Here is a 12,028-nt window from a genome sequence, read left to right as displayed (position 1 = left end):
GGGCTATGACCTCTTCATTAATTTCGAAGGAGATTCCTCCCACAGTCACCCTTTTGTCCTCCCAGGAGGATACGAATTGTTTAGAGAGTCTCTCATCATTGCCCTTCATGTTCTCCATAAATTTGTCAATGCCTCCTTCGGTGCACACAAACCAAGCCGCAGGTTTGGCTTTGAACTCCTCAACTTTGTTGGGTTCCAGCCTGAGCCTATCCCCCCCCATTTTAGAACCATCCAGCTTCGCAGTTTGAAAATAACAGAAAACCAGAACGCAAAGCCGAAGCAAACTCAAGACGAAATGGTTAGGAAAAATGTGCCAAACTTGGGTTAAACGGTTGTAATAATCATAGTAATTATTAACCTTTAAGGTCTCGTAGATATCGCTGGCTTGAAATCTACTCGGAGCGTGCAAGCTATCACTCGGGCCAATGTGAGTTGACAGCTCCTCAGTGTCGCCTTTGTCGTTGCCAGTTGGCAACATCCGAGTCATAAATGAAAGGTAATCATTCCCAATGTCAATCCTTTCTTTATAAATTCATCCCATGTGGTAGTGATGACTCTGCATATCTCTGCTACATGTCCTTTTTTGGTAGAAATTGGTGGGATCTCTGCGCCAATTTGAAAAAGTTAACATATTTTCCTTCATCATTGGGCAGGAGGGTTAGTCCTTTCCTGGCATAAGGCTTTTTCCTTATCCGGGATTTCCTTAACAGTGATTGGCAGCGTATTGGGGTTCCTCCAGTATCGTAAGCCCATCTGCAGCCTTCCTTTAGCTGCCATGGAGTCCGCTGCTCTATTTCCTTCTCTGAAGATGTGGTCTATGGTGAAGTCCTCCAGTTTGACCAGCAACTGCCTGATATCCCTCAGAATGGGTTCCACTTTCCACCCAGCTGAAGCCTTCCCTTTGATAGAGTCGATAATCACTTTAGAATCTCCTTCAATTTCCAGATGCTTTATTCCTATGTTGTTAGCCATTTTCAACCCCCAGAGGAGGGCCATTCCCTCAACTTGGGTGACCGAGCTTTCACTGAGGTTGCCAGCATAGGCAGCAATCATGTCCCCTAGTTGATCCCTGATGACTCCACCACCAACCTGACTGTTGCTTTGAGCAGAGCCATCAAAATTCAATTTAAACCAGTGAATTCTGGGGGGAGACCACCTAGTCATCTGTCTCTTTTTCTTGGTGTTGTCATTGAAACAGTCGAATCCAGGGGGGAGCTTCTAGCCATGAGTTATCTTCTTATCCATCGCATCAGGAGGATAAGGCGGGATTTTCCATTTTGTAGCTTCTAGATTCTCCGATATCAACTTGAAGCAGGTGAGGGCAACAGATTCCAGAGGGGTCTCAGTGTCTCTAAAAATTCTATTGTTTCTCTCCTTCCACAAAGCCCAGCAGATGTGAGGAGGAATTTGTTTCCAAAGTTGAATGATGAGGGGATGATGGGAAGGGGGGTCCAATCAAACACAAAGTTTTTAATATTCTTGTGGAAGACCCAACACAGACCACATTTCTGAAGCGTGGCAGACCAAATGTGAGTCACAAAGGGACAAAGATAAAAAGGTGCTCAATAGATTCCTCATCCTTTTTACATAAGCTGCATCTATTGGGGAGATGGAATCCCCTCTTTTTCAAATTATCAAGCATGAGGGTTTTGCCATGCATGAGGGACCACCAAAAGAAATTAATTTTGGGAATTAACTAAGGGTTCCAAACTTTCTTCCAACCTTCCGCATCCGCAATGGGTTTTAGGAGCTTAAAGTATGCAGATTTGACTAAGAACTGGCCCAATTGAGTCTCTTTCCAGATGAAGTTGTCTTTGTTCGTGGTCATGGGAATTCTAGTTTTCAGCAATAAGAGTTGCAACTCCTGAGCCAAGGGGACCAGGTTCGATTGATTGCTGCAGATGGGGACTAAGTCCTTCCAACCACATCCTGGGATCAAATAATCCGTAGCATACTCCCCCAGGGTAGCCTTGAAATGGTTCTTGATTTGATGGAAGCAAGTGTTGATTAACGGTCTGTCCTCAATCCAAAAGTCCTCCCAGAATCTCACATTTTTGCCATCTCCAAGCTGCCACTTTAGACCATCTCTGACCATCATTCTGATTATTAGGATGTTGTTCCATAATTTGGAACCTTGGGGAAGGTCAGACGAGTTGAGATTATAGCAAAAATGCTCCCAGTCCAAATACTTAGCTTTGATGATGTTGCACCAGTCCGCCTCACCTTTAGCCAGGGTCCATCCCACCTTGGCAATTAGTGCCTTATTGAGCGCATTAATCTTTTGTATTCCCAAACCTCCCAGAGATTTGCGAAGACACATAGTATCCCAATTGACCAGAGCCAGACGTTTCTTTTCCTCTAAGCCAGTCCATAAAAAAAAATTTGAATTTTTTCCAGCTTCTCACCCATGGTCCCTGATATTTTGAACATGGAGAGGAAGTAGACCGGAATTCCCTATAGGGAGGCAGTGAGGAGCTGGAGCTTCCTCGCACTGCTGAGAAATTTCCCTTTCCATCCCGCAAGCTTTTTCTGCATTCTTTCCAAGATAGAGTTCCAAAAGGTGGGGGTGACTTCCTTGACAGTGAGAGGGAGTCCCAGGTAGGTCCCCAGGAGAGTAGCCATTTTGCATCTGAGGATGGTGAGGACTATGAGTTGGAGGTCATTTGGAGTGTTGAAGAAGTAGAGATTACTCTTCTCATAGTTGATGCATTATCCTGATGCCTTAGCATAGTCCTCCAGAAGGGTCTTCCAACCTTTATCCTCCATGACCGAAGTTCTACCAAAAAGGAATGTGTCATCCACAAACTGTTGGATATTAGTAGGGGGAGCGTGGAGGCAGCTTTGAATCCTTAGAGCCTACCATTGGTGACTAGATGAGTCACGTTTCTATTTAGGACTTCAGCTATCATGATAAAAAGATAAGGGGATAAGGGGTCACCTTGCCGGATACCCATCTCAGCTTTGAAGCCTCCCCTAGGAGTCTCATTTATCAGGACTGAGAATTGGACCGTGGTAACACATTCACGAATCATACTCACCATTTTTTTGTTGAATCCTAGTTTTAGGAGCACTTTGAAAAGAAATTCCCAATTAACCTTGTCATAAGCTTTAGATATATCAAGTTTAAAGGCCATACCTGGTAGTCTGCTCCTATCCATGGAATGAATTATCTCATGAGTAGTAATGGCGGCATCCAGAATTTGGCATCCCGGGACGGAGACGGACTGATAAATTTTTCCAGGAAAGGTTTGATTCTGTTTACAAGAACCTTGGAGAGGATCTTGTAAATGGTATTGTAGAGGCTTATGGGCCGATACTCCTTCAGGCAGGTAGGAGTGGTGGTCTTGGGGATGAGGACAATGAAAGTGTTGTTGATCTTTTTAAGCAATCTCCCCATTTTGAAGAAATCACTGATAGCTTTAGTGACATCATAGCTAACAATATCCCAATATTCTTGGAAGAAAGCTGGGGGGAAACCATCAGGGCCCGGTGTTTTATAGGCTCCCATCGCAAAGACCACCCTGTGAACTTCCTCAGAAGAGATGGGGGATAGGAGTTGCTGGTTGTCGTCTTCCTCAATGACCATCGGCAATTTACTAATGAGGCAGTCCTGGAGTGGCAAGGTCGTTCCACCGTCCACATACAGACTGGTGAAAAAGTCCACCGCATTCTGTCCAATCATAGAGTCATTAGAAATTTCCTGGCCAGTTTCATCCTTAATACTTTTCATGTAGTTCCTCCTCTTGTGGTTGGAAGCCGATCTATGGAAGAAGGCAGTATTTTTGTCCCCTTCATTCAACCACTAGATCCTGGATCTCTATTTCCAATACACTTCCTCCTTGGCAAGGATATTTTTCCAGCTTTTACGACAATCTTCCTCCTCCTTCAAAATGGGGTCCGGGGGGTTACCAGTAGCCATTAGAATTTGAAGTTGTTCCACTCTGGATCCCAGGTCCTTTTTTCTTTTAAAGATGTCACCAAAGGTGTCCCTGTTCCATCCTTTGACCTCCCTGCTAATTCTTTTTAGTTTCTCCGTTACTCTGAACATGGCAGTCCCTTGGATTGGGGTGGACCACCAGCCTCTAACCAAATCCCTGAAGTCAGGATGGGAAGCCCACATGATTTCATAGTGGAAGGGGGGGGGATCCTCGTAGGGTCTGTCTTTCCAGTGGAGAAGAAGGGGGTTGTGGTCAGACACTATCCTTGGGAGGGATTTCAGGAAGGAACTCGTTCCCAAATCCCAATTGGTGGATATCAGGAATCTATCCAATCTGACTTGGATGAGGTTTTTGCCTTTCTTGTTATTCGACCAAGTGAAAGGGGTACCTTGAAGGTCAATATCCACTAGGTTTGAAGCATTGATGAAGGTGGCAAGGTCGCTCATGCTGTCGGAGAAATCCTCCAGGCCACCACACTTCTCGGAAGAGTAGAGGGGGGCATTGAAATCCCCAGCAAGCATCATCTTGTCCTTCTGATTAGTCATAGTGATCTTAGAAATTTCCTCCCACAGGTTTCGTCTTCTCGCCCTAGAGTTGGGGGCATAGATGTTGAACATCTGCCAGCAGAGATCACCATAATGGAGAGAAACTGCTAGGAAATATTGAGAGCTAGCAAATAGCTTGCCTTTTATTTTCATAGGATTCCATAGGGTAGCAATACCTCCAGACGCACCCAAGGCGTCGACATACAGGTAGTCTGCTCCAGGCCAAAGTTTACCAGCAATTGCAGCAAAGGTTTGCGAGGGCATCTTAACTTCTTGAATTAGATAGATGTCGATTTTCATCTCAAGAATGAGTTGTTTTATGGCGAACTGCTTCTAGGGGCTGTTCAAACCCCTTATGTTCCAAGAGAGGAACTTCATTTCTTACTTTTGCTAAGCCTGTCCAGGATCAGTTGTCTGCCCTTTGCAATGTCCCTTGCCATCACCTTTTGTCTCTGGACTCTTACTGTAGGTCTCCCAACTTTGCTTTCGTTTCCTCCTACATCATCTTTCTTGGCTTTGACTTTCTTCTTTTGGGCTATCCATTCTTCGCTATCCGTCCGCAGTGAACACGGGGGGGGGGGGTACGTTCAAAGGAGTTTCCAGTGAGTTTCCAGAGAACTCCTCTCCATCCCTAGCTATAGGGGAGGAAGGGGATGGAGTGGTGGGTAAGGAACTTTCAATCTTAAGAGGTTTAACCACAACTGGGGTTGGGTCAGGGAGAGCATGGGGTTGGGGGGAAGCAGAAGGGAGAGGGATGGGGGACATGGTGAGGGAGACTGCTTGGGGGATCTCCCCCTCTTCCAGGGTGTATTTAGGGTTTTTGACTAGGTCCACTAGGGCTTTTAAGATCTCAAGGCTCTTGTCATTGTGCTGGAGAGCTTCAGGAATAACATTCTCAGTAGTCTGCTCAGGAGGGGCCGAGGATGACGGGTCACCAGGGTTGATGGGTTCGGCCCAGATGGCTTTATTCTTAATCTTGGGTTCAGCTACCATAGGGACTTTACAGTCCGTATAGGAATGCCCCTGAGTGTTACACTTCTGGCAATACAGAGTAGCATTTTCGTACACAATGGTCTGGGACCATTTTCCCCATTTGGACTTTAGGGATATAAAGTTTGGTAGGGCTTTGTTGATTGTAACATTGACACAGAAGCGAGCATACACCAACCTGGACTTGTTGAGAGTGATCAAGTCCGCTGCAACAAAGCAACCAAATGAGTTTCCTATCCATCGGAAGATTTGTTCATCCCAGAACTCCAGAGGGAGTCCGGGTAGCCTAACCCACACTAGGGCCATGTGGTTTAGTTCTGCATAGGGATCGAAAGCAGGTTTCCATTTAGCCATGGTCAAGAAGTGCTTTCCATACGCCCAAGACCGCAACGGGACATAAATCAGGTCCTCCTCAGTGATAAATTTGAATAGAAAGAGTCCCCCCGGCATGGCTGAAACCTCCAGGCTTCCTTTAAGCTTCCAGCAAGATTTAGCCCAACGCCTGACCATGTCGATAGAAGGTCAGAAGGAGAAGAAGCGACCAACTATCGCCAGGTGAAAGGAGGTGGCGATTTTGTCCATTAGGTTGTCTAGGAGTTTGATTTCTGTTTCGTCTTCCGTTTGGGAGAAGGAGGCCACAGCGTCAAGAGGGAGTGAATTTGTTGACCCAAGGAGGGCGTTCTTCCAGCTAGACTTGGGATTCACCTCCCCAGAATCCTTATCCTTCTGACCGGCAGAAGTTTACGGTCCGGGATGGAGTATATTCCTTTCCTCCTCATTCGGTCCAAAATCCGTCTGACTTGGAGGAGTGGAAGGGGTGCGTAGACTGTCATTTTCTTCTGTATGGTCCACAGAACATGGGGACCCCACAACCATCCCAGAGGCATGTGCATCGACCATGGAAGCAGGTGTTGGGTCCAGCAGGGGAGGGGGGGCCTCCCCAGGGGGGGCAGACATCCAGGCACACAGAATCTCAAAACGGGCAAGAAAGTTGCAGAGTTGCAGAGCAGTTGTGAAAAAGGCGGCAAGGAATTTTCAATAGTCATTTATGTTATATTGCAAAAAAGAAATGGTTATTTCTGGTTTTAGTTCCTATAGTTTTGAAATAAATATTTGTTGTGTATAGGATGTTTTGAAAAGAAAGCAATGTATTCATTCCCTTTATGCATTTAAAATCAAGATATTAGAAAAGAAATGGAATAGATCTACCTACATGTAGTAGGTTGGGAAATAAAATAAAATCTAAAATTTAGATCTATACATGGAAATGCCATATTTAGTTTTATTTAAATCTGTCATTTTGTTTATTGCAGAAAATCAAAATCAAAATTTATTATAGTCATTTCTAAAGTTTTATTTTAATCTAGATTTATCTAGTTGCTGTCAAATTTATTAAATTTTGTCATTTATATAGTTGTTGTTAGAATTATTAAATATTGTCATTTGTTTATGTACAGAAAATAAAATCTATAGTTAAACAGATTAAATGAAATAAATAAAAATTCTAGAGTTGCTATTCTAAGTGATTTAATTATGCTTTTTACTATATTTTGTTGAAAGTAAATCAATATTTAAATAACCTATATATTTCTTTTAGCAACTAGGATTTTGATAAAAGGAAATAATTAAAATGATTTATATATGGAAAAAGCATCTAATCTGTTAAATATGTTTCAGAATAAAAAAACACCTCTACATTTATTGCAGAGAAAATTTATGCCCTAGTTACAACATTTATATTTGTTTTGTTTTTATTTTATTTTATTTAAGTAACATACTATAAAAAATAAAAATAAATAAAAAGGGGTTTTATGTTTGTTTTGTGGGTTTGGCAGTTTGTGGGCCGCGGCCACTAGGTGGTCTGCGACCCCCATAGTGGGTTGCGCCACTGTGCGGGCGGCAGCCACCAAGTGGTCCGCGACCCCCACAATGGGCCACGCCACTGTGTGGGTCACGACCCACTAATGGGCGCCTCGGCCGCCCAAACCCATAACCTCCGCCACCACCCCTGTGAAAACAAAAAAAGAAATGCCTCTGCCATTGTTTCCCATTCAGCCCCTACAAAATACCCAAAACAAAATGATAAAAAAATAAAACCCTAGCCCGGGTAGGGTTAGGGTAGAATAAAATAACAATGGAATTTTAAAAGATTGTAGGGTATTATATTAAAGAAGAAGATAAAAGGTTTAAATTTAAAATACTCTTGAAGTTAATCTTGTTGAAACTTTATAATGAGTTGGGGTAAGATTATTTTGGCTATGGGGAGATATTTAACAACCCTTTTAGTCGATTTAATCTAGGCGCATTTTAATTATAGAGTAAGACGAAATTTAGACATTATATAACTATTGAAGACTAAATATTTTATTAAGTGTCGTAGGCATATATATATATGTTTTTTATAATCAAGTGGACAAATATTGATTTTAATCAACCTAAGGGTATTTTAAAAAGAATGACGTTTAAGATATAATTATTATACTTGAATATAGGTTTAATGGAATTAAACCTTATAGAACGATTTTCATTATGGCTTAATTGACCCTTAGTCAAATTAATTTAAGCACATTTTAATTATTGACATAAATCATTCATTTAATATTCCGCATTTAATTTTACATTATTTATTTACCTGTGATGGTAGATAGAGTTAACTCTAAACATAGTTAAGTCAAAACATGTTAGAGCATTTCTTTGCTAATTTAATGTTTTAAGTTGTGTTTTAAAAATAAATAAAAAATATCGTTCTTGCCCTAAATTTCGGGCATGACACCTCATTAAGAATACTTGTTCTAGTATGAGAGATGGAATCCCTTATAGGAATATACACCTCTACAATCAATGAGAGATCCTTATAGAAAACACTACTTCACAAAAGGGAAGAAAATTTAACCTCGGGAAGGAAAGATGTTTGAAACCACTCTTGCCCCCACACATAGAGACAAGAGATAGGACAAAATAGGCTATTATGTTGCTTCCAAAGTATGAGTGTGTTGGCTATTTGGAGGAATTGATTATGTGTTGTATTGATGTTTTGTCATTGATGTCAACACTAGCTGTTTTGGATGCTTTACTGGCACCCTTCTGGTCCTGGTAGGTTGAGTGGTTTCTGGTTAGTTTGGATCTGGCATGATCCAGTATGCTTCGGTATGATTTGGTTATGGAATTGGCTTATTCATGATACTCATGTTCATATTCAATAAGTTGGTTTTGGTCTGGTGATTGGATGCTATCCTGCTTGCTTGGAAGCTTGGCTTGTGGTTCCCACGAGGGTTTCACCGACAAAGTTTTTGATGAAGATCTTTGATGAATTGCGTAAGTCGTTTTGGTGCAACTTCTAGTATAGATTTAGGATGTTGTTGGTGATCATGTTCAAGGCTTGGCGAATGGAGATCATTGATTTAGTGTGTGGACATATATTGGGTCCAGGTTGATCTAGGTTATGGACCGGCTTAATGTAACGTGTGGATTGGACCTCTCGATGTGTTTCTGGGATGTCTTATGTGTTGGATATTATTTGTTTAGTCTAAGGTCGACATGTTTTGTAATTATGTAAATGGTTTATTTTCAATAGCCGACCTAATTGTTTATGGTCGAGGGTTTATATATATAATGTAAGATCTCATTGTAGATCATCATAGGCATATGATCATGGAATGGGATATGGATATGTAATGTGCGAATAATGTAATATCATTCAGGAAGAGGATTTGGTCGATCATTGGAGATCGAACTGGGTTTATGTAAGAGGATTTAATCCTCTGGTATTGAGCTTAACCAGACTATACTCAGGCATAGGAGATGTTATTTTTGCAGTTCAATCGATTCTCTGGATTGTAGTCTGGATTTGTATGTAGTCGGTGAGGCTCCTTCTGTGGTGAGCAATGCGCTCTAGATTGTTGGCCTTCCTGCAAGTGTAGGTCCCTTAATTGTAATTCACATACTTACTGCATAAGTATTATCTAACTGTGGGTAGGCTTCCCACCATGGTTTTTCCCCTTACCGGGTTTTCCACGTATAAATCTTGGTGTCATGTGGATGGTATTTATTCTCTGATTATTGTTTATGCTTAATTGGTTTAACTGCTATTCTAGTATTTGGTTTAAGCATTACAGTATTAATGTTTTGGGTTCCGGTATTAAATTTTTAATTGCTAAATGTTCTGGTAGTCGTGACAACTGACTCACGCCCCCCCCTCTCAAATGTCTTCCGATTATTTGGACTATCTAACAGATTTCACATGAAATTGTACCATCATGAATGACAATGAGCCCCCAGTAAGTGAGCTACCAATGTCACATAATGATGAGGAACATAATAGCCACTAATGTTATTTGAAGGTATGACAAATTGGATGATCATGTTGGTGATCATGTTTGAGACTTGACGAATAGAGATCATTGCTTTAGCATGTGGACCTATATAGGGTCCCGGTTGATCTAGGTTATGGACTGAATTAATGTAACGTGTGAATTAGACCTCTCAATGTGTTTCCGGGATGTCTTATGTGTTGGATATTATTTGTTTTCTCTAAGGTCGACATGTTTTGTAATTATGTAATTGGTTTATTGTCTGGTGGCCGACCTAATTATTTATGCTCAAGGGTTTGTATATATATGATGTAAGATCTCGTTGTATATATATGGTCATGGAATGGGATATGGATATGCAATGTGCGAATAATGTAATATCAGTCAAGTAGAGGATTTGGTCGATCATTGGAGATCGAATTGGGTTTATGTAAGAGGATTTAGTCATCCGATATTGAGCTTAACCGGAACTGTACTCAGACATAGGAGATATTATTTTTGTAGTTCAATCAATTCTCTGGATTGTAGTCAGGATTTGTATGTAGTCAATGAGGCTCCTTCTGTGATGAGCAATGTGCTCTAGGCTATTGGCCTTCCTGCAAGTGGAGCCCCTCAATTGTAATTCAGATACTTACTGCAGAAGTATTATCTGACTGTGGGTAGGCTTCCCACCATGGTTTTTCCCCTTACTGGGATTACCACGTATAAATCTTGGTGTCATGTGGATGGTATTTATTCTTTGATTATTGTTTATGCTTAATTGGTTATAACTGCTATTTTGGTATTTTGTTTAAGCATTCTGGTATTAATGTTTTGGGTTCCGGTATTAAAGTTTTAATTGCTAAATGTCCTGGTAATTTGTGACAACTAATTCAACCCCCCCCCCCCTCTCAGTTGTATTCCAGTTATTTGAACTGTCTAACAATTGGTATCAGAGCATTGGTCCTCTCTATAGAAAGCTTAAGTGATTGAGGAAGATCCTATGACGACTAACAGTTCAAGTTCATCCAGTTCATCTGGAGCTATCTTTTGGAGAGATATTCCTAGGCTTGATGGAACAAATTACACAGTATGGAAGATTCAGATGGAGACTCATCTGAGATGTCTTGGCAAGGAGATTTGGCAGATCATACAAAATAGTGTTACACCTCATAATCCAGCATCTGACAATCCTCCTCTGGAAAACTTGGATAAGCAGCTTGAGAATGATTGTAGAGAAAGAGAAGCCCTCTTGTGTGCACTTTATGATCAACAAATAATGGGATTAATTGACAAATCATCTGGAAAGGCTATATGGGATCAGTTGGAGACTCTTAATGAAGGTGACCCTACTGTGAAGATTGCTAAACTTGATGGTTACCAGGTGAGATATGAAAACCTAAAGATGGAAGAAGATGAAAGGATTACTGCATTCATGGAAAGGATAAATGAGATTGTTATGGGAATTCAATGTTGTGGTGGAACTCTGAGTGAAGATGAAATTGTTTCTAAAGTTCTGAGAGTCCTACCACCGACTTACAAGATGAAGGCTACTGCTATTAATGAGTTGAGAACAATAGCTAATACTTATGTAAACAGAGATACCTTGGTTGGGAAATTATCTTCTTTTGAGCTTGAAGAATTTGGACCTTCTGGAGTTGTGAAGTGAGAACTTGTTTTTCATGCATCTGCATCAGCAATCGGTAAGCAAGATTGGAAAGTTTTATATGCAAGGGAATTGGATGATATGAAGAGAGAAGATGATGAATTTGAGCAACTTGAAGCACTATTTGCTAGAAGAGTACCTAAAGGACCTGTAGGAAGTAAGTATAAAGGAAAAACACCTTTTAAATGTTTTGCATGTAATAAGATTGGTCATTTTGCATCTAGATGTCCTGAAAGGAATTCAAGATTTGAAGAAAGAGTTAGAAGATCATTTAAGCCTAACCATAGATATCAGAAAAAATATAAGTACAGGAAAAACAGAGACAAATCATGCTATATAGTGGATGAGGAAGGTGTTAATTAATCTGACGATGAACCGGCAGAAGACTCTACTAGTGGTTCCTGGCTATCAAGGAAGATGTTCTAGCACTGGAAGAGAATGTACCTGAAGAGAAGGCACTTGCTGCCAAAATTGAAGATAGGGATGAATGGGTAATTGATAGTGGTTGTTCACATCATATGACTGGAGATAAAATGAAGTTTCTATCTTTGCAAGAATTTGATGGTAGTCTGGTTAGATTTGGAGATGACAAAGCATATA

At 41.1% G+C, this 12,028-nt stretch overlaps 1 protein-coding gene across 1 annotated transcript; it reads right to left on the bottom strand.

Moving 5' to 3' along the window:
* Positions 1 to 642: 642 nt before the first annotated feature.
* LOC131035913 (uncharacterized) lies at positions 643 to 4,747 on the bottom strand. Its single transcript, XM_057967686.2, has 3 exons — positions 4,327 to 4,747; positions 2,211 to 2,358; positions 643 to 1,099 (listed from the first exon to the last, which is right to left on the bottom strand). The coding sequence occupies exons 1-3, from the start codon at positions 4,745 to 4,747 to the stop codon at positions 643 to 645; spliced, it is 1,026 nt and encodes a 341-aa protein (XP_057823669.1).
* Positions 4,748 to 12,028: the final 7,281 nt, after the last annotated feature.

Source organism: Cryptomeria japonica, chromosome 5 (genome assembly GCF_030272615.1).
Source record: "Cryptomeria japonica chromosome 5, Sugi_1.0, whole genome shotgun sequence".
Lineage (NCBI taxonomy): Eukaryota > Viridiplantae > Streptophyta > Pinopsida > Cupressales > Cupressaceae > Cryptomeria > Cryptomeria japonica.
This window is presented reverse-complemented; position numbering and strand designations above follow the sequence as displayed.